Genomic DNA, 25,000 nt, shown 5'->3' on the forward strand with positions numbered 1-25,000 from the left:
GAGATGTACTGCATGAGTTTCTAAACAGAAAAATAATTTGAAGACAGACTAAGTGTTGTGTTAACGCCCCCTACAGGCTGCAGCGTTCATTACCTGTCCACACAGACCTGCAGCAGAGACTTGGTTTACCTGAGGAGAATTAAACTAAAGAGAAGTCAGTGTCTCTGAGCTGATGTCACACAGACAGTTATAATCTTTGTGTCTTCACAGTACCCAGTATTTAAACCTCTCAGCTCTGGTGGAAACAGGAAGTGAAGCTTGGATTTAATAACTGGTTGAACTGGTCTGAACCCAGACCCTCTTCAGTAGCTGCTAATCGGACCTCAGTGTTCAGGTGGAGGTCTGGACCGGTCTTCTTATAGAGCTGCTTCAGTCAGACAGGTTCTGTCTCTGAGCTCAATAACAGCAGCTCTACTGGGTTCAGGTCTGGGTCTGACTGGGCCACTCCATAAGGGGGACAGACACCCTGACATGATCCTGAAGAGACCTGGTCCAGGTCCAGAGGCAGCAGAGACCCAGATCCTGCTCCACCTGTGGGAGGAGGTTTACTCCGAACACAGAGCTGATTTTCTTTTACACTCCATCTTCAGTCTCTTCAGTCAATCAAACAGTCAAACTTCAGCTCAGCGATGCAGCAGCTTCCTCTTTGGTCTCCATGGCAACAAGACTCCATGATGAACAGGGATGTGAACCAGCTCAGGTGATTCCTTTAAACCTTCAGCTGTGACTCTGAGCTTCATCAGTTTTGATCTGTTGGAGTCTGTGACTGATGAAGATCTGAACTCTTCTTCATCATCAGTCTGAGACCTTTGTAGTGAGGCTTCACATCAGCTGATGTTTCTCTTTATAATCTCTCTATCTGATAAGTCCTGACTGCAGCAGCTTCTGTTTAATGTTCAAGCTTCATACACGCATGTTTTTAACATGGACAAAATACTACGACTAATAAGTGTGTTATTAGTTCAAATAGATCGTGTTTGTTTGTTGGTGGAAGTTAGATGCAGATCTGACCACAATTTCAAAGGGCTCGCTTCCCTTTTCCTGCGACTGCCACTTTTCAAAAGCGACCAGTGAGATTACAGATGACCAAGCAGCTGAGACCATGAGCGAACATTTCAGAGAGTAACATTAGTCCACAGTGTGTGCTGCAGATCAACTATAGAAATATACAGTATATGTGTATGATTCAACTATGTAATCATATTTAATGTATACATCGTGTGTGTAGCCCTGTGGCTATTATTTTCATTCATTCATATACAGATATTAAAATGTTTGTGTTGCTAATAAATAATAGTTCATGAAGTGTAAATATGTTTAAAAAGTCATTTCATATACAGTTAAAAGTCAGAGATAAAAGGGTGGTGTTAGTTTTAAGATCCATATGATTGACCACGTTTGTTTGTGGGGCAGTGAAGCATCTCTTTAATCTCTCATCTTTGAATGTGTGTAGCCAATCCTGTCCTCACCTGGTTCAGGTGGGAGGTGCTTAGCATCCCCGACAGCCGGCTGTGTTATCAGCATCCAGCCGGACAGCTGTGGACTGTAGAGTGAATAAAATACTATAAACTCCCGGGACGGACGGAGAGTCTCCCCTGGTTTATGTGTGAGAGCTCCGAGAAGCTGCCAGAGGTAAGTTCACGTGTTTTAATGCACTTTGTGCTGCTGTGTAATTAGTAATGTGTTAAAGACCAGCTGAATTGCTAATCGCTGCTAGCCTTTAGCTTAGCCTGCTCATACACTTGCCTGTGGTTAATTCTGCATTGCAGTTAGCAATTGCTAATTTGTTTAAGACCTACTGTTGGTTTTTCGCCATGAGTAAGCCTGTGACGTAGTTACTGAGAAGGATCATGTGATTCAGGAGCGGACAGGAGCGGGAAGGAGACTCCAGCTGCTCACCGCACCGTGGTGCTGCACGTGCCGCTGACTGCTGCTGGACTCGTGAGTACACCATTCACACTGTGCACGTGCTCATTCTTTGTTTATGCTGGTTAAAGCCTAGTGAAACTAGGCCTGCAACGTTTTCTTTACGTTTAATAGCCCTGCTGAATGTGTGTGTGCGTGCGTGTGTGTGTGCGTGTGGGCCGTGGACATTTGAGTTGGTTTATTTTGATTTGACATTTTCTCATTGGGTTCAACATTTGTGTGTCAAACCTTCCAGACCAAATGAGTTGTGAATATTTGTATCGATGCACAGTCCTGCTTAAAAGTCAACAGTGAACTATTTGACTAATTTGGAAATCCAATTCGTAAATTGCAATAAATAATTATTGTTGTTTCCACTAAATCCTGTGTTGTACTTACAAGGGTGATACTTTTTTATACATATTAAATAGATTAACCTCCCTGTCGTGTTCGGGTCAAATCTGACCGAACTGAAAACACTCATAAATATTGTGTTTTACATCTGATTGGCTCAAGGCCTTCTGATATCCTCCACACTATGACCTTTAACATATAAAAGTGATGATCATTCTTTCATTGACTTTTGAGTGTTTTAATCAACCTGGTTACACCTGTGGTGTTACGGTAAAAGTGACCGCCATAGGAAATGAATGGGTATCCAGACTATATTCATCCATCAGACAGAAAACATCCCCATACAGACCACCCCAACTCACTCACTCACTCACTCACTCACTCACTCACTCACTCACTCACTCACTCACTCACTCACTCATTTCAGACTGAACCATGTCTTTTGCGGGGACACATCTCTTTCCCGCTCATGTGCCGATCGTCCCACGTGAACCAACTTCCTGATGAAACAACGAATCATATCTTCACACAGACCAGACAGGTGTCTGTGATGTGAACCCATCTATTTCCCACGCTTCTGTTCCTATCCCCCAGGTGAACCGCACCTTCCAGACTAATCAATGTATCATCTTCACACAGACCCCATATATATATATATATATAGCTTGATGTTTGCCTTGCACTCCTTTTACTCTGAGCACAATGAGGCGACTGATCAAGCGGTTCTCTGTCGAAGAGGTTCTGGTCCAGGTTTTTGGACATGATGAACCAGAGACAGAGGAGGACGTCTCGGAAGTGGAAGGCAACACAGATTTTGATCCAGACTTTGAGGAGACTGACCAGTCAACAGATGGAGAGGCACCTGAAGAACAAGCACCTGAGGAGACATTCTGGTCCAAGAGTGGACACTTGCTCTGGTCTTCATCCCCCCAGGACAGAGGAAGTAGAGCGAGAGTGGAAAACATCAGCATCACGCTGGGACGCTCAGATCACAATGTCCTGACTCCACAACTCCTGCTCTTCCTCACCATGTGCAAACTGGCACTTTCTCATGTACATATCGTGTGTATATTGTATTTATTAGTGTATATTTGGTATATTTTTTTGGGCTTTTGTGCCTTTATTGGACAGGATAGTGGAGAGAGACAGGAAATGGGGAGGCAGAGAGAGGGGGAATGACATGCAGTAAAGGCCGCCCGATGCGGGACTCGAACCGGGGCCAACTGCAGCGAGGACTGTAGCCTCTACACATGGGGCGCCTGCTTAGACCACTACGCCACACGACGCCCCTATTTGGTATATTTTTGTTGTATATTTCCACATTTCCGATGTTTATTCTATAGATGTTTATTTTCTGCTGTGGTAAAGGAATTTCCCAATTGTGGGATAAATAAAGTTAATCTAATCTAATCTAAAGATGACAACAGGGCTAACACGGTATGGTAAATCTCGTGTGGATGACATCAAGTCCAGCTTCCAACCTGGAGAGGAATCGACCTGATAGACCTCCAATCCTACATAGGTCTGTTGATTTTAGCAGGAGTATATCGCTCAAACTATGAGGCTACAAAAAGTCTGTGGGATGCAGAAGGATCTTTGGTTTTCCATTTATGTTTTCCATTACATGTTCATTTTGTAATACATTTTCAGTGCCTATTTGTATTTTCACTGCAGTTATTTTATGTCTAATTCTATAAATTCATGTTAAACACTACTTTGAGACATTGTTCACAGCTAAAGAATGTTGAATAAAAATTTGGTGGTGAAAAATGGTTTTTGTGCTAATTTAAGAGCAGTTAAAACAGACCGGTCAATTAAGTAAGGGGCGGGAGGTGAACACGACAGGAGGGTTAAAGGGAACTTTTATTTTAAAGGCTAAGTACCAAAATTTTGTGTTACTTCTTAAATGTTATTGGAGGCACCGCCAAGTTATTTTATATCACATTTATCACAGGTAGCGCCATCTCCAGACGAACTCAGGCCCCTCCCACTGTACTACAACACCCCTATTATTTGTCAGTCAATATTTCCTAGCTACATGGGACTGGGGTTACATGTGTATATATATATATATGTGTGTGTGTGTGGCATTTATAGATTCTTTGAACTCTTCCTGTTATTATATGAAACATGATTTGAGTCACTCACCCATAGACACAGTGTGCAGCAGTCAGCAGCCAGTCACGGCCAATCAGTGTGGCTCCACACATATGACGCCCCTGCCACTGCAGAGATACAATCCACGGCCATGCCCCCTTTGCCGCATTAGCTCCACCCACCACTCGGGCCTCACCTGACAGGTGACAACAAACACACAAAATAACTCACAACCGACAATGAAACTGAAACAAACAGGATCAGATCATCGACAAGAGATCAGGTCAGATAATAAAAATAATTCAATTAATTAAATTAAATAATTTTCTTACCAGGACCCGGTTTCCTCTCTTCTGATTGGTCCGTCCCTCTGGTGACATTAGTGACTTGACGAAGTCCACAAGCTAGAACACACAGAGGGTTGGTCATTCTTCACATATAATCATATCAGTTCACTCAGCCTGAATCAATATTTAACTTAATATGAACAAATGAAGTTGTTTTAACAACTCTGTGTTTATGAGTGTACTCACGTTGGTTATCACAGTTCAGCGATATCACTTTCTCACTGTGACAGGTTTCACTGTAAAAAAAACCAAAAAAAAACAGTTATTACAATATTTTACTGTACTGAAATATTTTTAACAGTTTCCCCAAATATTGATCTAGTTCTGGTTCTGAAGCTGGTCTTAGCTGTAGATCTGTTTCTGGTACTGGTACTGGTACCTGACGGTGGTTTCCAGTGTTCCGTTACTGGTGACTGTGACGTTTGTAAAGGGTGAATCTTGTGGCAGAGCCGGCAGCAGCGACGCTTCTCCAGACCTGCAGAGAGAGTCTAGATCTCACAACTCTTCTGCAATCTGAGTGAGGTACTTTCAGATGCTCACAGGGGAGGTTGGACAGGTGAGAATTACCTGTATCCCAGGTACTGGCAGGTGAAGTCAGACAGGTGAGGATTCCAGGTGTCGGCACACACAGTGAACAGAGTAGAGACGAGTTGAAACCGGAGACGACTGGAACCGTTCACCTGCAACACAACTAACAAGGGAAAAGTAGGTGTTTCTACGGAGCAATGCTGACATGTAGTGATGTGACGACACAACATGATCTAACCACGTTTAATCACTGATCTAAACACTGAGGTTGATGTGTCTGGTGTATAATTATTAATTATTGATTATAACACTCACCACAGTCAGCTTCATCTGAGGCGTCAGGACAGTCCACCACAGAGTTACACTGACTGTTGGCGTGGATACAACTTCCTGTCTGACACTGGAACTGTCCAGGTGCACACGGAGCTGTTCAGAAACCACACGACTCGTCATGATCAATATCCAATGAAAATATTGAACAATGCTGCTGTTTTCTGTTGACTCACCTGGTGACCCTAGGTCAAAGCCAGAGGTGAAGTTGGCTCTGAATCCTCGACCGTGTCCTGAGCTGTCTGTAAAGAACCACACTGTCATCTGATTGGTTGTTGAGAACAAGTCGTGGGCGGGGCCATCACTGCCAGTGAGGAAGGCTGGAAGAAAACAAACAAGTTAAACCTGAAAATGAACAAACAATGCTGAAGGGGGTTATGGGTAAAACACCTTCTCACCCAGTAAGGTGGAGTTAGGCCCTGCCCCGTCCCGCACCTCTACGACGTCATAGGTCGCTTCAACATCAAAGTCCAAGAAGTGGAGCTGGATGTTTCCCTCCGCAGCGTGGAGAGTCCACAGACCTGGAGGAGCAGAGGATCATGGGTAATTTACAGCACCCAAGTGAGGTTCAGACCAACAGGTAAACAGGCTCTTCTGTGTTCCTGGATCTTCTGCACCAATAAAGTTAAAGGACCATCCGTGGGAGTTGCTTCTCTCCTACCTGAACAAGAACTAAGTGTAACAATATGAAATAAAGGCGGCAGGTGACTCTGGACAGACAGGTGTACTCACACTGAGCCTTGTTCCCATAGGATTGTGGGTAGTTTGGTGAACTGAAGGTGGAATTTGGCTCCCAGAGGTCAAAGGGTCCTCCACAGTCAGCTAGACCAATCACAGCAGAGGGGGCGGAGTCAGACGGGATCCAGATCACAGGTGTATGTACAATATGACCCTATTCTAATTAACGGCAAATTTATTAAATATTATATATTATTTTGTAAAGACAAAGAACCAACATGTTTAAGTAAAACACATGGTAATAAAAATAAAAGTGACATGACAATGTTTTTATTATTTCGTAAGACATGAAGAAAATTAAACATAATATCATTAATATAATAGTGAAAACAAAACAATGTAATACTAATAAGTTAGTAATAATAGGTTGAATTAATAAGGGGGCATGGCCTGAGTCTCACCTGGTATAGGGGGAGTGGTCGTCGGAGGCGGTACATTGGTTGGCTCAGGGGGAGCGGGGCCACAGGGAGCAGCGGTCAGTGTGATGTCATCCAGAGCGATGTCGTTCCACATCCCTCCTTTCTTTAGAGCTTCAAACACAACCTGCAGAGGTCAGAGGTCATACAACAATCAATAAGTTATTGATGAGGATCAATAAACCGACCACTCTGTGGACCCCTGTGTGATGTCACTGACCCTGGCCTCAGTCATCAGGTTGAGGGTCACCTGGCCGTAGTTCCAGTTGTCGCCATAGTTACCGTCTCTCTGAAACACCACGGAAACGGCAGGTTCAGGCTGTGCCCGGGACAACGGGAGCAGCAGGACTCGAAGGTGGTGAACGTCCTCTCCAAACATGTGGTACCTGCAGACAAACAAGTGTTTGTTTGTTTGTTTACATGTTTACTCAGTTATTCATCTACATGTTTGTCTTGTGTATTTGTTTGTTTACGAATTTAGAAACATTCGATATGTATCAGCTTCTCTTGTTTACTGTCCTTTTCGGTTGTTGACTTGTTTATTTTTGGTTGTTGACATGTTTATTTCAGTTGTTTACCAGAAGCTCAGACACATGGGCTGTGTGGGCAGAGTCAGAGGGAGGCTGTAGATCCTGAAGCTCTTCAGCCATTGGCCGGGACTCAGAGGTGTGACGATGTAGAAACCTGACAAACAGATCAATTGTATTGATAATGATACTGAAACTGATCATTCCAGTTGCTATGACAACAGGATGCCGCCCTCCACAGGAAACCCACCTGAGCTGTTTCCCAGTGTGTGGTCGACACTCGGGCCCGTCAGCGGAGGAAACGTGGAGCCGCTGGTTCGAATCCAGTCTCCATCATCCGGGTCTTGCTGCTTCCTCCAGAAACACATGCCTTGCTCAAATGCACAGGTGAGCTTCTGTTGGTCTGAGCAGAGACACAGTCAGTCAGCTGCAGCTAAACGCTTTTTATACTCTGTGATGGGAGGTCTTACTGGACAGGTTGGAGGTGTTGGCTGCCCTGTAGGTGGCGCTGAACCCTGACAAGTTGTTGACATCATCAGAGATAAACTCCACAGTTGATTGGTCAGTCAGCAGCCACACAGTCCCAGGAGGGGCGGAGCCTGAGAGCTCAGCTGTAAATCACATCAACATGTCAGTTAAAAGTGAGTTTAGCCTTGAGTCTCTGAATCAGAGGCAGATTACATCACTTCCTGTATCTCTTCTCACGCGTTTTCATGACAAAAGTGGTTTAGAGACCAGACAGATGCCACAGAACTGACTAATCGTATAAACCTCAGTCCACACATACAGTAGCATATAAAACACTGGTGAACGTCACCTGTGAGCCGTTTGACTCCTCCCACTCCTTCATACAGTTTCACAGTGTCGACGTTTTCTTCTGTTTCAAAGTGATGGAAGCTGATCTGAACTGACAGTCCTCGGTCGACCCTGGACACAACAACAAACAACAACAAAATAAAATATAAACAGCAACAACAAACAACAACAAAAAGCAACAACAATGACAAAATAAACAACCAATGACAAAAACAACAACAAACAACAACAAACAACAACATGACTTAGTTATATCTTTGATCTGAATTATTCTGGATAAAAAATAGAACACATTCCAAACATCCTTGTTAATGTACTGTACATGTTATTTACAGTGTGTGTGTGCAGGTGTAAACAGGTGTGTGTACAGGTGTATACAGGTGTGTTACAGTGTCTCACCTGATGACCCAGCGACATTCACTGCTGCTGTTGTAGCTCTCAGAAGCGTCTGATGAACTGAATGAGCCGTTCGGTCCTCTTAGTACAAACTGTCCATCACATGCTGTCGCTATGGCAACAAGAGTGATGACATCATCAGGTAGTTCTATCTTTGAATCACAGCCGATTAGTCACTCCTGTTGACAGATAAACTTGATCGATACCATCAGTAATAAATGATTGATTAGATAATTACCGGACATCTGTTCACCTGTTGAATCAACTCTTTGATTTAAATAATCTTTGTAGAAAAGATCACTGACCACAGCGAGCGGCGCCTTCATCAGAAGCATCTGGACAGTCATCCACTCCGTCACAGAACCGATCAATTGGAACACACATTAATCGATCAGCACAGGCTTCCTTATTAGGAGGACACGTCACTGTGGAGACATAGAAAGTATTAGACAGTGAGCAGGAGGCTGAATATGAACCAGACACCTGACCTGTTCTCACCTGTCGTGGGTGTGACAGTCCCGGGTGTGACGGTCCCGGGTGTGACGGTCCCGGGTGTGACAGTCCCGGGTGTGACAGTCCCGGGCGTGACGGTCCCGGGCGTGACGGTCCCGGGCGTGACGGTCCCGGGCGTGACAGTCCCGGGCGTGACAGTCCCGGGTGTGACAGTCGTCTCATCTGGTTTCTCTGCAGGAAGAGTTTCACACGTTCATCTTGTTTCTCCAGATGAAACATGAAATTTAATCCCAGTTTGAGCCAGACCAGATTTACCTGGTCTAATATCATCTAGTCACCTGATCCAGGTCAGTGGGATCTGACCAATCATCAACAGCTAATGAGGCTAAACATTATGTTAATTTCCTCCTTCATGACAACTATTTATATAACTCACCTGTTTACATTTTATTAAAGACTAAAGTTATGCATGGTTCTAATCTCATTTAATCTGATGTAATCTGCTATAAATTCTCTAACATTGTGAAGCTATGGCGCTAATTCAACAGTTACACCGTCATATCAACTGATATCTGACATGATATGATGTAATCTGATTTGATATGATGTAATCTGATTTAATCTGATCTAATCTGATTTAATTTGTTCTAATATTAGGCTAATCTGTCCTAACACCTGTAATTCAGTCTGCTTTGATCTGATTGTCTTTGAGTTTAAATCAACTTTTTAAAACATATTAAAAAATAAATTAACAATAAAAATAAAAACAGTTTCAAAGTATTTTAGCTTCAGTGTCACATGTGAACTCACAGTGACCTCACACTCACCTGTGATCTGGATGCTGCTTCTGTCGATCACCAGTCCTCCACTGTCTACCTCCTGAAGCCCCGCCCCCAGTAGCAACTCCGCCTCCTTCACATCAATCAGCTGATAGAACCAGAGGTCAAAGGTCACAGCCACACTGCCCCGACTGAGGACACAGATCAATAATAGTTGTCACGGTATCAATAAATTCAGAATCGCCAATCAATCAATCAATCAATCAATCAATCAATCAATCAATCAAATGCAGCTGAGAAGTAAAGGAACTAAAAAACAGATAATCAATAAATTAATTAATGAATCAGTTGAAATGAAAAATCAAACAGGAACTTCTGCTTTCTAACAGCTGTGCCGTTGGAATGAAACTAATCAGTCAGCAAATCATTGATCATTGATGATGTCATTGATCCTTCGATCAACTCTGTAAATGAGATACTGATTAATCAATTAGTTATTGATGATTGATCAGTAATGACGTGATTGATCGATAGTGATCAGGTGTCTGACCTGAAGTATAGCACCTGACAGGACTTGTAGAGTAGTCTGAGCTCAGTGTGGGCGAATGCCTTGGACACCTGTCGACCAATCAGAGGTCAGACAGAGATCAGCTGATTTTACACCTGTAGACAGACTGATCAGTATTGATCATCCCAGTTCATAAACACAGAACATCGATGGAGGAGTGTCTCACAGCTGAGAAAGAATATCCCTCTTTACTCTGCAGGATTTCAAAATAAAAACTGCTGAATCTGCCTTTCTTTTCAAATAAAAGCTGCTGATGTTACCAGATGCTGGAAAGCTGTATTTCAAAGTAAAAGTCTGCGAGCTCACCAGCTGCTGGACGTCGAAGGCCAGAGATTTAAAGATCAGACTGCTGCGGTTCCTCAGTTCCTCGTAGAACACGGCTCCCTCTGTGATCACCATCCGGCCACTCAGCACCACTGGTTCAACGGCACCTGAGCACACACACAACATCATCAGCACTGATCAATAGCCCCGTCTGATCAAGTGGTAAAGACCAGACGCACAGTCACCTTCAGGCCTCAGGCTGATCCACGAAATCACGATCAGTCCGACACAACAGACGAGAAGCAGAGAAGAAACAACGCAGAGGAGAAACTCCAGAGACGACAGGCGCTGCTTCATCCTGACAGCTGCAGGGATCAATACACAATCAATCAATCAATCAATCAGAGAGCAGTAAAGTCATCCGTTCACTGTTGATCAGATCTGGATCAGTAAAGTCCAGATTTGCTTCTAAAGTGGTCTCTGATGGAACCTTCATGTAAACCTCCATCTGAATGCTGATTCCACTTCCTGTCGGCACAGAACATGGACTCACCTGTCACCTGCGTGAAACCAGTTCACCTGCTGTTTGTTCAGATCGACAGTGTGAGGTCCAGGATCAGGAACACTGGAGTGTCTGTCCTCTCTGACTCTGGATCTGATCTGTGCCCGGTTTTCATTGGGCTGGAAATGATTGATGAGTCATTATCAATATGGCAGCTCATAATCATTTATGTTTGTGCTGCTGGGAACACGAAGAAGATAAACCGATGACCTGAGATAAAGTACAAGAGAAATTACCCATCATCCTGTGCAGTACTGGCTGCTAAATATGTCACTTCCTGTCACAACAGAAGAAGCTGAAATACTTGACTTATGGGAATGTATATGTTTATGTATGTGTGTATATATATATAAAGGTATATATGAATATGTATATAATTTTATTGCTTTTTTCTTTATTTCGTTATTAGATTTATTCTATTAATTTAATTAATAATTATATTGTATTTTATTTTATTAATATTATTATTGACATTTAATTCCTTTGATAATTGTGCTTTGACACATTGATTCTCTGCTTGTCTTCATGTTAGTCTGAACGTCTCAGTGTCTGAATCTGCCTGTTATTGTTTGTGTGTGTGTGTGTGTGTGTGTGTGTGTGTGTGTGTGTGTTGTGTTTTTTTGTGTGTGTGATGATTGAGGAAAACCAAAGTCCAAAACTGGTATGGGTGACGACCTGTTAATGACCTGAACTGTCAATCAAACAGCAGAAATTGCACCTGCCTGGGGCGTCACCTGTTCTTTGTCCAATGAACAATAATCACACACACACACACACACACACACACACACACACACACACACACACTCACTACAGGCAGTAAACCTGTCAGGTAATCTACTTTTATCTGGCCCTGCCCCCTGCTCTCACCTGACAGATACAACACAAACAGGTGAGGAGACTGGAGACACAAACACATGGAATATTTGTAATTCTGGAGTATCTATAACTGTGAATAATAATCAGTTAAAAGTTGATTAGTAATAATCAACATGTAATAAACAGTTTACAACAGATGGATTGAAAACAAACGTCGGCTGATTGTTTGATTTTATTTTTACAATGAAAATAAACAACATGAAAATTCATTTTCAGTCTGGATTTACGTCTGATCAATAACGATTTTAAAATGACTGAAAAACAAGATCTGGTTAAATGTTGTTGAGATCAAACCCTTTAACATCTGGGACCTGATCCAGATCTGAGACTGGATTCATATATTTGTCTCTGCTGAGTCACTCCAGTGTAATCTGGTCTAATGTCTGATGAAGAAAACCCTGATCAATAATCACTAATAATAACAATAACAACGTTTAGAAAATTTAAGAGTTTGGTTGATTGTGAGTTAGAAAAGAAATTTTGTCATTTTCGAAAAGACATTCAATGAACTAATTGAATTTAATCGAATTTAATTGGCAACTCTTTGAAAAAGATTTTATTATTATCATTTCTTTTATGTGTCACATCAAAAATAAAATGTAATATTTTTAATGCTTAGAAAATGAGCGAGTTTGGTTGGTGGTGCAGCTGAAAACATTTAGTCACCCAATCACATCCCTGCTGTCATGGCTCTGGAGCAGCTGAGCCAATCACAGAGACAGATGATGACAGTGAGTCATCAGTGTGAACACAGTTTAACAGTTGTGGTAGGATGAAAGTGATGTCATTGTGATGTCATCAATCTGATGCTTTATAACATTTGTAGGAAAAATTAGATTCAGACGGTTTTAGCTCAACACACTGCAATCGTTGTCCCACCTGGTTCATCACTTTTCAGTGTCCCCTGGAAACAGCTCATGTGTTTTCTTCAGTTGCAGTGTTGAGCTCTCCGGGCCACCATAGACATTTGCTATTCATTGTGAATGAGACGTGAAAGGCTCAACTTTATTCAAATCTCGTTTGACACAGACGTGGGTGGCGGCCTGAAGAGAGCCAATCAAGATTGTCCTGATTCCAGTGGGAACAGAAACACAGAGTTGGTTTATCTTGAACTTTGTGAACTTTAAACAAACCGGAGGGAAAAGTGACGACGTCTCTACAACAAGTCTTTAACGAATTCCCCAGACAGAAAAACAGGAAAAACGAATCACAACACTGTCAGCAGCCGATTGGTGAGAAAACAGCTGTTCAATCAGAGCAGAGGATCACATGACTGCACCCAGACGTCCCTTCATGTCTGTTCAGGATGGACGTTTGTTCTCAGAGTGACGAGGACGCTCTTTGTCTCGTCAGAAACATGAAATCAATTCGTTCTCAAATGTTCGTCTTTCATTTGTTATAAACTAAAAGTAAGAAACAGATTCTGATTGGACGAGACGATCAGGAGAGCTGGTAGATGTTCTTCATCATCAGCTCCTTCTCCTCCTCTTCATCATCACGGAGCTCTGAGAAGATCAGGGCAGGAGTACAGTCAGGTTTACAGGTAAACTGTCTCTTAGCAACAACTGATGTCATCCTGGGTTATTACCTCTCTGCTCCTGCTCTTCTTCTTCTCCTCTCTTCAGTGTTTCTCCTCCTCCTATGACCTCCTCCTCCTCCTCCTCCTCCTCTTCCTCTCTGCACTCGTCAATGTTCCTGTACGTCGACTGTTGAGAGAAGAAGAGAGACGATGTGTTCAGGTACCAACTGTTGAACTCACTTCTACTGTGGGTTTAAAACAGCAGCCTGCCAGTCAGAGCTGATTGGACCTCACCTGATGGGTGTGACGTGGCGACGTGTCATTGGTGGAGGGGAGGAGCCCATTGACGAGCTGACCAATGGTTTTGAAGGTTGGTCTGTCGGTGGGCTCCAGACTCCAGCAGAGAGTCATCAGCTGATACCTGCGAGGACAGGTGTGTTAGATTCAACACAACTTTATTTACACCGACATGAACCTGTTTGTCCACTTACATCTCTGCTGGAGCAAAGTCTGGCCGAGCCATGTGACCGCCATCCATGATCATCTTGTAGAAGTTGGTATCCACGGCAACATTGGGATACGGACTCTTACCTGAGCAGGTAAACACAGAAACAGTCAGAGGTGAGAAACGTCCCAATCAAGACATTTGAATTAATCAGAACATGATGTCATGCTGATGTTGTCTCCATGGTAACACACAGAGGAATAAACCTGAAACATTTCTACCTGATAACTAGGACCACAGAAGTCTTTAATGCCACAATCAATAATCAATATTTATCAAGATCAGAGCTGTAATGTTACTGATTGTCAAGCGTTGCCATGGTTACCCAGAGAGAAGATCTCCCACAGTAAGACTCCATACGACCAGACGTCGCTCTGCACAGTGTAAACACACTGAAAGATGCTCTCAGGAGCCATCCACTTCACCGGGAGGCGGGCCTTCAAAATAAAACACACAGAAATGTGTCTTATTTTGTCAACGGAGTGATGAACATTTAATACCCTGCAGACGTCTGAACAGGTAACAGTGTTGTTGTTTACTCTGACAGGTAATAGTGTTGTTGTTGTTTACTCTAACAGGTAACAGCTTTGTTGTTGTTGTTTACTCTACAAGGTAACAGCTTTGTTGTTGTTGTTGTTGTTTTTTACTCTAACAGGTAACAGCTTTGTTGTTGTTGTTTTTTACTCTAACAGGTAACAGCTTTGTTGTTGTTGTTGTTTACTCTAACAGGTAACAGCTTTGTTGTTGTTGTTTTTTACTCTAACAGGTAACAGCTTTGTTGTTGTTGTTGTTTACTCTAACAGGTAACAGCTTTGTTGTTGTTGTTTTTTACTCTAACAGGTAACAGCTTTGTTGTTGTTGTTTTTTACTCTAACAGGTAACAGCTTTGTTGTTGTTGTTGTTGTTTACTCTAACAGGTAACAGCTTTGTTGTTGTTGTTTTTTACTCTAACAGGTAACAGCTTTGTTGTTGTTGTTGTTGTTTACTCTAACAGGTAACAGCTTTGTTGTTGTTGTTGTTGTTTACTCTAACAGGTAACAGCTTTGTTGTTGTTGTTGTTGTTTTTTACTCTAACAGGTAACAGCTTTGTTGTTGTTGTTGTTGTTTACTCTAACAGGTAACAGCTTTGTTGTTGTTGTTGTTGTTTTTTACTCTAACAGGTAACAGCTTTGTTGTTGTTGTTTACTCTAACAGGTAACAGCTTTGTTGTTGTTGTTGTTTACTCTAACAGGTAACAGCTTTGTTGTTGTTGTTGTTGTTGTTGTTGTTTACTCTAACAGGTAACAGTGTAGCGTTGGAACACTGACGTTTCCTTGAACGATGTAGCTGTCGTCGTTGCGAATGTCTCGAGCCAAACCAAAGTCACAGATCTTTGCAACACGACGATCAGTCAGCAGGACGTTTCTCGCCGCCACGTCTCTGTGGATACACTGACAGAGAGGCAGACAGGTGACAGACAGGTGACAGACAGGTGACAGAGAGAGACTTTTGCAAAAGATTTTACTGCTGATATAATGAGAACATTCAGCATGTTACTGTACTTGTGCTGGTATTTTGATGACGGCCATTCTCTCACATCGTAGTGAGGATTTTTCTTTTCTACATTGAGAAGACTTGTCTACATTGAAGGACTTTTCTACATTGTGAGGACATTTCGACATTGAGGGGACTTTTCGACATTGAGGGGACTTTTCGACATTGAGGGGACTTTTCGACATTAAGAGGACTTTTCTACATTGTGAGGACATTTCTACATTGTGAGGACTTGTCTACATTGAGAGGACATTTCTACATTGTGAGGACTTGTCTACATTGTGAGGACATTTCTACATTGTGAGGACTTGTCTACATTGAGAGGACATTTCTACATTGTGAGGACGTGTCTACATTGAGAGGATGTTTCTACATTGAGAGGACTTTTCTACATTGTGAGGACGTGTCTACATTGTGAGGACATTTCTACATTGTGAGGACTTGTCTACATTGAGAGGACTTTTCTACATTAAGAGGACTTTTCTACATTGAGAGGACTTTTCTACATTGAGAGGACTTTTCTACATTAAGAGGACTTTTCTACATTAAGAGGACTTTTCTACATTGAGAGGACTTTGGTTGGTCCTTATTACTTGAAAGGAATGTTTGAAGGGACCTGGTTTTAATGCTTGGGTCAGATCAGGTGTCCGGGGCCTGGGAATGAATTTGATCAATGAGAATTGTCAAAGTATAGACAAACGCGTTTGTGTTTTCTTACATTTCTGGTGGACAGGAAGTCCAGACCCTGAGCCACCTGGTACGAAAACCTCATGAGGTCACTGACAGATAGGCTGTCTGTCTGTACACCTGAGAGACAGACAGGGAATTAGACAGGTCTGACCTCACAGAGACAGAAACTGTGGGTGTGTTCAGGTGTTCAGGTGAGTTCAGGTTGGTACCCTGGTGTGTTTGTCCTGGGTTGAGAACTGGCAGCATCTCCTGATACTCTGAACAGCACGAGATCCCACTGTCACTGAAACACAAATGACTGGATGTCAGAATCAGCCAGAAGCCACACAGCTGATGATGAAGCATGAATGAAACAGCTGCTGTCAATCATCTGATGTTAGTGTGACCTCAGAGCTCTGCTTGAATTAACATCTCAGAAGAAGTTTTAGATATAATAAATAAAATGATGTATTGTGCAAATCTTGATTACTTTCAGGAGCAGATCAGTCTATTTATAACAGGGCGGCTGTGACTCAGGAAGTAGAGCGGGTTGTCCACTAATTAGAAGGTCGTGGTTCAATCCCCAGCTCCTCCAGTCCGTCTTTGGGTAAGATGCTGAACCCCACTTCCTTTTGCATCAGTGTGTGACTGTCATGTATGAATGTGTGTGTGAATTGGTGAATGGCAAGTATTGTAAAGCGTGGTCAGTAAGACTAGAAACGCGCTGTATAAGTGCTAGTCCATTTACCATAACAATATTATTTCTGTATATTTTTGGGTTCATCAATTGCTCTCATCAATTTGGATCAATTTTCTTATTATGTTATCACATTATGAATTATGACTAATCATGGTGTTCTTCAATGATTCTTTCTTGTTCTTTTGTTCTCTTTATTAATGTTTCAGTCTCTGCATTTCATCTGTTTCTGTTACTCTTTGCTGATGACACAGTCTTTAACACACACTTATTTCTAAGGCACATTGTGAATTTACTTTAGAATTTCAAAATAGTTCAGATCAAACAAATTTCTTTAAATGTTATTAAATCTGATTTCTGACAAAACCCAAGTTCTTGTTGTGAAGGACTTTTTCCAGTCCAGCTGGCCCAGTACCCAATAACAGTTACCATAGCAACCGAGGTCGTAGCACAGCCTCCAGTCGTAAGGCTGGTTGATTAAATATACGAGTGAACGTGATTTATTGCTCAGGATTTGGACTCTTCATGAATGTCTGGAGAGATGCTGTGGTCATGCGATCATGGTTTTAAAGACGCCCTGGAAGGAAGGGAGGCATGAATTCTCTGCTCTCCTTGATGCTTTAATTGTAATTAACTTGATCTCAGGTCTAACTGATCTGGATCAGTTATTTCAAACCTCCTGAGTCTGCTGTTCTGGGCGGCCATGTTCTTATAGAAAGCCTCCTCCTCAACTTCATCCACACTCAAAATGGATGTCATGAAGTCCTGAGTGTGAGCCCGCAGGAAGTTCAGCAGGTCACCATGGCTACAGTACTCTGTGATCATCAGCATGGGACCTGGTGGGGGTAGGAGGGTGGGTTAGATGTCAGTCAGTCTGCTGTGTCTTCACTGAAAAGGCTGGAGGGATACTGTCCCACAATACACTGCAAAAAGGAAAACATCAGGATACATTTTGGTTTCTCTTAAAAACACTTAAGAACAGTGACATGCTGCAATTAATTATATTCATTACTGATAAATTCGGAGTATTTTCTCATCAACCAATCAGTTGTCTTATCTATGGGGGGGGGGGGCAGTTTGTCACACAGCTGATGTATAGACAATCACACTCACACCTGCATATGTTTGGACTGTGGGAGGAAGCCGGAGAACCCGGAGGGAACCTACACAGGAGAACATATGAACTCCAAACAGAACAGTTCCGGACAGCAGGTTTGAACCCATAATCTTCTCCCTGTGAGGCGGCAGTGCTAACCACTGCACCACTTTACACTTTCTGACTTCCTGTCTGTGGTTTTCAACCCTTAGCCCATTGGTTGGTCCTGAAGACGTTAGATCTTTAGACTTTAATTTTTAAAGAGGCTCAGTGATTCACTAAAACAGCTCCTTGCTGTAGTTTTCATCAAACAGGAGGAAATAGTGATGTTGTTGGGAACTATTTTTAGCAGCGTATTAATCTACATTTGTATTTTCAGCAGTAAATAGTGACATTGATCTGTTTGTGGCATGGCTTTACTTTTATTCTGATATTTAATGATTAAAACAGTCATCACCTCCTCGAGTGCAGGCTCCCAGCAGGTTGACGATGTTGTCATGGTAACCAAGATGGCTGAGAATCTTCAGCTCTGACATCAGAGCTTCACGTTCCTCCGAGTGAGCACTTGCTGTTCATGAACACACCAGATTATCTCATTACAACAGTGGAGTGTCACAGATATAACAATAATAATGATGATGATGATGATGATGATGATGAAAGTTTGTGGACTGACGTTTCAGCATCTTGACGGCGACTCTAGCGACGTTGTTGTCAGTTCCTAGACCGTATGCTGTTGCCTCGACGACCTTCCCAAATGCTCCCGAACCCAAAACAGCGCCTGATATCAGAGAGGTCAAAGGTCGAGGACTAAACCACAGAGTGACTACACCTGGACAACAGAGTGGAGTTCACAACTCTCCACTGTCAGAAACAGGAACACTATCAGTGTCTACACTGACTTTTATTTTGAAACATCCCTCTGCTTTAGCGTTTTGACAGATTTTGGTTTTGAATCAGACAGTTTTGTACCAAGGCGGAGTTTGTCTCGTGGAAACTCCCACTTGTGGTTGTACGGCAACTGGGTAGGGTCAACAAAGGTGTAGTTGTTTCCGTCTGTGCTCTCGATGATCTTCCATCGTATCTCATACTTGGGTTTCTGGTAGAAGAAGAAGAGCCAAAACGTCATGGGAATGATTTCAGGGGGCAGGTTGTGAATGAAACAGTGAATAAGTGAATCTGTCAGGACAAACAGAAGGAACTGAGTAAGGCTGCACCTTATCTTATTAACATGAACATCTGTGTGTACACACTAAAAAATGCTGGGTTATTTTAATAACCCAACTGCTTGGTTATAGGTTGGGAAGGTTTGACCTAACATTAGGTTAAATACAGTGACATTAGGTTACGCTGCATCATTCAAGTACGTCATTTTTATGCAGTTTAAGCTAAAAAAAAAAGAAAGACTTGGTTAACCCGATATATTTTGATTGTACCAATAAAAGAACAGCTGGGACATCATGTGCTTGTTTCATCCTTTCATCCTTTATATCAATTTTACTTTAATTTTAACATTAGCAGCAGAAGTTAGAAGAAGCAGACATTAAATAAGTTGATAGTGATAACATAGAGTTTGAGTTGTTTTTTTCAGCCCAACTTTTTGTAGCTTTAATTCAACTACATGGTCATTTTCACACATTTCTGGGTGGAGAACAAACCTATAACCCAACATGCTGCTTTTTGACCCAGAACTGGGTCACCATAGTAACCACAGTAACCACAGTAACCCAGACTGTTCAGACAATTTTCATTCAAACCCAATAAGTCCATATGATGATGACGACACGTACCTGTCTCCACTGGTAAAAGACAACCAATAGCAACAGGAGGAGGACGGCAGCAGCGCTCAGAGCTCCAATCAGAGCCGGAGTGAAGAGCATTTGAGGTTCTGTAGGAGAACAGGAAGACATGTTCAGTAAAAATGATCTGCACCTGTCACAGATACAATACCACAAAGTGCTTCAGGTGTTCGTACTCTGAGACTTCCAGGGTCTGAAGACATCACGAGACTTTCCCATCTTATTGGAGGCTACACACTCAACAGTGACATCATCACCAGCTGACAGAGGGAGGTGTTTCCTCACCTCTTCCTCCTCTTCCTCCTGTGAGGTCACATTAGCTGGAGACACCTGATAGGTGGAGACATCTCCACACCTGTGGAAGAGGTGACAGTGTTTTATCTGTTCTGTAAACTCATTTTGAATGCACATATTGGAATGTCCTGTTGGAGTCACAGGAAAATGATAAAAGCAAGGACCCTGACCTTGATAGAATGGTTGAATGTACCATAGACTACATTAACTTCTGTTTGGACGCTGTAGTACCAGCAAAGACTGTACACTGCTTTTCAAACAACAAACCCTGGATCATCAATAACACCAAGACCCTCCTCAACCAGAAAAAGGAGGCCTTCAGGGATGGAGACAGGGAGAAGCTCAGGTGTGTGCAACATGAGCTGAAGAGGAGATTAAAGCAGGCGAAGGAGGACTACAAAAAGAAAATAGAGAGGAAGCTGCAGCACAACAACACCAGAGAGGTGTGGAAGGGGATGAGGACCATCACTGGCTATAAAGAGAAGAACAGCCAGGCAACATCAGGTGATGAGGACAAGGTCAATGAGTTCAACCTGTTCTACAACAGGTGTGACACAGCCTCACCTGTTCTCTCTCCCACTGCTTCAGCTGCAGCTTCTCCTACGGCATCTCCTCCACAACCTGAAACTGCAGCCGCACCTCCCTCCACACTGGGGTCAAGTCCCCTGTCCTTTACAACAGAGGAGGTGAGGGTGGAGCTCAGGAGGCTACGTCCTGGAAAGGCAACAGGCCCAGATGGTGTGTGTCCGAGGCTGTTAAAGGACTGTGCAGCCCTAACCCTAACCCCTAACACCATCCACCCCCCATTCTTAAAGACAAGCTGGAAGGGATGTTGGTAGATCCCTGCTTCACGTCCTGGATTGTGGATTACCTGACAAGATGACCACAGTATTTCAGGCTGGGTAACAGTGTCTCAGAGACAGTGATGAGCAGCATTGGGGCTCGACAGGGGACTATTCTGATTCGGTTCCTGTTCACCCTGTATACGGCCAACTTTAAATACAACTCTAAGTCCTGCCACATTCAGAAATACTCAGATGAAACAGCTATTTCAGCGTGTATCAAGAACAGGCAGGAAGAGGAGTACAGGGATCTGATGATGGCCTTCAGTGAATGGAGGAACAAGAACTGCCTCCTTCTGAACACCTCCAAGATCAAGGAGATGGTCATTGACTTTTGGAGGCCTAGGCCCTTCAGCCAGTCAACATTCGAGGGAAGGACATTGAAGTGGTGCACACTTATAAATACCAAGGTGTGCACCTGTACAGTAAACTGGACTGGTACCTGAACACAGATGCCATCTACTTGAAGGGGCGGAGCCGGCTCTTTTTCCTCATGAGGCTCAGGTCCTTTGACGTTTGCAGTGAAATGCTGCACATGTTTTATCTGTCAGTGGTGGCCAGACTCTTTTATGCTGCAGTCTGCTGGGGCAGCAACATGTCCGACATGAACACAAAGAGACTGGACAAGCTGATCCAAAAGGCTGGGTCTGCGCTGCAGGAGTCTGGACTCACTCTTTTAGACAATACCAACCATCCTCTCCACAACATTCTGGCAGAACAGAGAAGCAGCTACAGCAGCAAACATTTCATCTCACTGTGCTGCAGAACAGAGAGGTTCAGGAGATCCTTTGTTCCCACTGCCATCAGGCTATACAACACCTCTGCCAAAGGAAGTGGACTAATTTAATTATTATTGTTTATTTATTATTAACTGTTTTTATTATTATTATTATTATTATCAACAATCAGCTAATGGACACATGAATTTCGCCTAGGGGATAAATAAAGTATCTATCTATCTATCTATCTATCTATCTATCTATCTATCTATCTATCTATCTATCTATCTATCTATCTATCTATCTATCTATCTATCTATCTATCTTGTGTTTTACTCTGTAATTGAATCAGTTACTTTAATTAATGTTTAAAGAAACAAAGAACATAACTCAGTTAAAAATTACAAAACTGCATCTTCATAACAGAAATGTGTTTGTGTCATATATTGTGAGTTGATATCACAAGTTCATGTAACTATTTTTATTACCTACATGTATTTTTCCTCTAGCACCACCCTCAGGACAAACTTTATATGTTCAGGTTCACAGCACTTTACACTGTCAATCTGTGTGGTACATACGTGTCCTGGACTCCAGCGCAGGTGTACCAGAGGATTGTGGGTCGTGGATATCCAGAGCTGATGCAGGTCAGGGTGTCATTCTGTAGAATGACCTCAGCACTCGGAGAACCTGAGAGAAGAAATTTTATTTTTTATATTTATTGACTACATAGGATAAATACAACAAGATCTAGAGATAGCTAAACATTTAAAGATCATGTAATAATTAGAAGAGAAAAGGAAAACTTCTGTAGTGAGGAAAAGGAGGAATAAAGTTTGTTACGGAAGATTCGTAGATCGACGTTCTGCAAGCCGCTGAAGAACGAGTTTGAGAAATGAAACGAGTATCGACCTTGATCCTCCTTACGGACCCGCCGCAGCAGCAGGCTCGCCTCCGACCTGAATCATGAAGAATACCACCTTAACAACCCTTAGCACCTACAATACCACCTTAAAAACCTTTAACAATACCACCTTAGCAGACTTAAACACCCACAGTATCACCTTAACAATCCTTAGCACCAATAATACCACCAACCTTAACACTAAAATTAACACCTTAACAAACCATAACACTTTAAAACCAACACCACCACTGCAGCAACACCTGTAACACCACCTTAAAAAACCTTAAAGTTGTATTTTTGATGCAGCTGGTCTCTGTCCAACCTGCTGTAGAAATCTGATAATGTTGGCCTGTAGTAGCTGTTAGTGTGCTAGTCTGTAGTTGTTAGCATGCTAACCTGTAGCCATTAGCAGTGTAGCTCTCATGGTACACTGTGTTGTTCTTGCTGTTGGTGTGTATTGGTGTCGTCCAGTCCTGGTTGCTGATTGGAGGATATGCCTCCATCACAAATGTTAGCGTCACATCTTGGCCTTCATACACTTCCACTCTGCTACTGCCACTAATATTAGCACTGCTAGCACCATCTGTCCTTTTGGGGTTAACATTAGCAAACATTTCACGATTCACTTGCGGTGAAGCATGGCTAATGTTAGCATCTGGCTCTCGTTGCACCTCCACCGGCATAATGCTAACATTAGCAGACAGGTACTTGACGTCTGTGGACTTGGTGTTAGCATTAGCTTGCTGTGTCGACTGCAGATAGATCCTCAGGTAAGGATGATCTAGTGAGGAAGAGGAGAAAGTAAATGCCACTAAGTCTGTCCATGTTTATGCTCCAGGTATTATCTCTCTACAAGTTACAGACACTATGATGAAAAGGTATGATCTTGTGTCTGTTTTATGATCTTGTTCCATACAGTGATGACCTTGTTCTCATGGTAATTTTGTTCCGTACTATCTCTATATTTCTCCCATGAATTACATTCTTGTTCCCCAAAGTTATTATTGTTCTATCTATGTTTATTTATAATCTTGTCTTTCAACCAAATCTTCTTACCCAGAACTCTGAGCTGTGTGGTTGCCGTGGCAACTCCATCTTCATTGGTGGCAGTACACGTGTATGGTCCACTGTGTTTCAGACTGACACCAGAGACAGTCAGAGTGCCATTGATGTACAGGCGGTGGTTGCTATAGTGACGGCTGAGAGTCATGTTCAGTCCCTGAAATAAACCAGACAACCATTGACATCAAAAGAGTTTGTCAGGACTACAGACACACAGATGACCTCTGACCTCTCACCTGTATGTTTGGGTGTGTCCAGGTGAGGTAGTAGAAGTGGGAGGGGTTACTAGTCAGACAGGTGACCTCAAACTTTTCTCCTTCCAGGCAGACGAATTTATCCTGACTGACAGAAAGGGTGGGAGGACGCAGCCCTTCAGACAGATAGGTAGACAGACAGGTGTGAAGTCAGGTGGAGAGACCAATAGAACAGACAGGTTTACAGACAGACAGGTATATAGACGGACAGACAGGTGTACAGACAGACAGGTATACAGACAGACAGACAGGTGTACAGACAGACAGGTCTTACTGGGGACCACCATCAGGTTGACACATTTGGATCTGAACTGCTTCCCATCCCTCCAGCCTGAACACACATAGCGGCCGTTGAACGACCTCTGCAGGTCTCGGATTAGGGCCCCTCTGTGGGGGTCAAAGGTCACATTCATGCCCTGGGGGAGGACTCCCTCCCTGTCCTCTGATTGGAGGGTGAGGTTTTTCACAGATGGGTCAGTCAGCAGACACTTGAACAGGAAGTCCTGTCCTTCTTTGGCATCAGGGTCTCTGCGAGGAGTGACGAACACACTGGATGGGTCGGTTGGGTCTGAGAGAGAGATCGAAAGGTGAGTAATCACTTACCTGTGATCACCTGAAGGTAGCAACCAGAGCAACCAATGATTAGAGGAATTACATACTTGTGAAATAGTTTGTGGTTTGGACTCTGGCAGGTGTGAGGCATCAGCTGATCTTACCTTTGATGTACAGGTGGATCCAGGTGTCCAGGTGTTCCAGGCCCTGGGTGGTGTACCCACAGCGGAATGTCCCAGTGTGTCGAGGGACTGAGCTGTTGACCTTCACCGGGTTGGGCAGTTTGTCCTGGTACAGCAGACAAAATGCAGTGCTAGACCAGCGGATCGAACCATTACCATGGCAACTGAGGGTGAAGGCGGAGCCGGCAGTCAGAACCATCTCGGTTTGATTTGGCAAAAAGTCAGAGTTCAGATGGATCGATGGAGCAGCAGGAGAATCTGACAGAAAGGAACGGTAATGTGATAGATACACAACAACACTGAAACACAACTGGAACACTAACAACAACAACAATAATAAAAACAACAACACTGAAACACAACTGGAACACTAACAACAACAACAACAACAACAATGAAACACAACTGAAA

At 43.0% G+C, this 25,000-nt stretch overlaps 2 protein-coding genes and 1 long non-coding RNA gene across 5 annotated transcripts in view; 1 reads left to right on the plus strand and 2 right to left on the minus strand.

The window, feature by feature from the left end:
* Positions 1–11,411, minus strand: part of tmprss15 (transmembrane serine protease 15) — a 15,724-nt gene extending 4,313 nt beyond the window's left edge. Inside the window, exons 1-21 of the mRNA XM_056397875.1 lie at positions 10,764–11,411; positions 10,561–10,685; positions 10,237–10,304; positions 9,676–9,877; positions 8,760–9,138; positions 8,458–8,566; positions 8,060–8,169; positions 7,713–7,853; positions 7,493–7,645; positions 7,294–7,399; positions 6,936–7,101; positions 6,701–6,842; positions 6,294–6,383; positions 5,960–6,082; positions 5,738–5,881; positions 5,547–5,657; positions 5,271–5,394; positions 5,083–5,178; positions 4,890–4,939; positions 4,689–4,760; positions 4,408–4,552 (exon numbers count right to left, since the gene is read on the minus strand). Of these exons, the coding sequence (XP_056253850.1) occupies positions 4,408–4,552; positions 4,689–4,760; positions 4,890–4,939; positions 5,083–5,178; positions 5,271–5,394; positions 5,547–5,657; positions 5,738–5,881; positions 5,960–6,082; positions 6,294–6,383; positions 6,701–6,842; positions 6,936–7,101; positions 7,294–7,399; positions 7,493–7,645; positions 7,713–7,853; positions 8,060–8,169; positions 8,458–8,566; positions 8,760–9,138; positions 9,676–9,877; positions 10,237–10,304; positions 10,561–10,685; positions 10,764–10,875 (2,768 nt within the window). The 5' untranslated portion in view covers positions 10,876–11,411. The remainder of the gene's footprint in view (positions 1–4,407; positions 4,553–4,688; positions 4,761–4,889; positions 4,940–5,082; positions 5,179–5,270; positions 5,395–5,546; positions 5,658–5,737; positions 5,882–5,959; positions 6,083–6,293; positions 6,384–6,700; positions 6,843–6,935; positions 7,102–7,293; positions 7,400–7,492; positions 7,646–7,712; positions 7,854–8,059; positions 8,170–8,457; positions 8,567–8,759; positions 9,139–9,675; positions 9,878–10,236; positions 10,305–10,560; positions 10,686–10,763) is intronic.
* Positions 1,493–4,280, plus strand: LOC130182049 (uncharacterized). Of its 3 annotated transcripts, XR_008829666.1 has the most exons (4): positions 1,493–1,632; positions 1,862–1,941; positions 2,687–2,853; positions 2,996–4,279. It is a non-coding gene; the product is annotated as an uncharacterized LOC130182049 (long non-coding RNA). The 3 variants fall into 3 exon arrangements; XR_008829665.1 differs by having other exon boundaries at positions 2,687–4,280; XR_008829667.1 differs by lacking the exon at positions 2,687–2,853.
* Positions 11,412–12,113: 702 nt separating the features above from the next.
* csf1rb (colony stimulating factor 1 receptor, b) overlaps positions 12,114–25,000 on the minus strand; it is a 21,002-nt gene continuing 8,115 nt past the window's right edge. Inside the window, exons 2-22 of the mRNA XM_056396746.1 lie at positions 24,572–24,847; positions 24,130–24,423; positions 23,838–23,971; positions 23,596–23,758; positions 22,936–23,320; positions 22,476–22,591; positions 22,214–22,322; positions 19,954–20,132; positions 19,769–19,866; positions 18,951–19,077; positions 18,655–18,759; positions 18,436–18,546; positions 17,559–17,718; positions 16,416–16,489; positions 16,235–16,323; positions 15,291–15,413; positions 14,309–14,420; positions 13,970–14,069; positions 13,773–13,899; positions 13,548–13,665; positions 12,114–13,464 (exon numbers count right to left, since the gene is read on the minus strand). Coding sequence (XP_056252721.1) covers positions 13,400–13,464; positions 13,548–13,665; positions 13,773–13,899; positions 13,970–14,069; positions 14,309–14,420; positions 15,291–15,413; positions 16,235–16,323; positions 16,416–16,489; positions 17,559–17,718; positions 18,436–18,546; positions 18,655–18,759; positions 18,951–19,077; positions 19,769–19,866; positions 19,954–20,132; positions 22,214–22,322; positions 22,476–22,591; positions 22,936–23,320; positions 23,596–23,758; positions 23,838–23,971; positions 24,130–24,423; positions 24,572–24,847 — 3,065 coding nt within the window. The 3' untranslated portion in view covers positions 12,114–13,399. The remainder of the gene's footprint in view (positions 13,465–13,547; positions 13,666–13,772; positions 13,900–13,969; positions 14,070–14,308; positions 14,421–15,290; positions 15,414–16,234; positions 16,324–16,415; positions 16,490–17,558; positions 17,719–18,435; positions 18,547–18,654; positions 18,760–18,950; positions 19,078–19,768; positions 19,867–19,953; positions 20,133–22,213; positions 22,323–22,475; positions 22,592–22,935; positions 23,321–23,595; positions 23,759–23,837; positions 23,972–24,129; positions 24,424–24,571; positions 24,848–25,000) is intronic.

The sequence above is a fragment of the Seriola aureovittata genome, chromosome 15, assembly GCF_021018895.1.
Source record: "Seriola aureovittata isolate HTS-2021-v1 ecotype China chromosome 15, ASM2101889v1, whole genome shotgun sequence".
Classification (NCBI taxonomy): Eukaryota; Metazoa; Chordata; class Actinopteri; order Carangiformes; family Carangidae; genus Seriola; species Seriola aureovittata.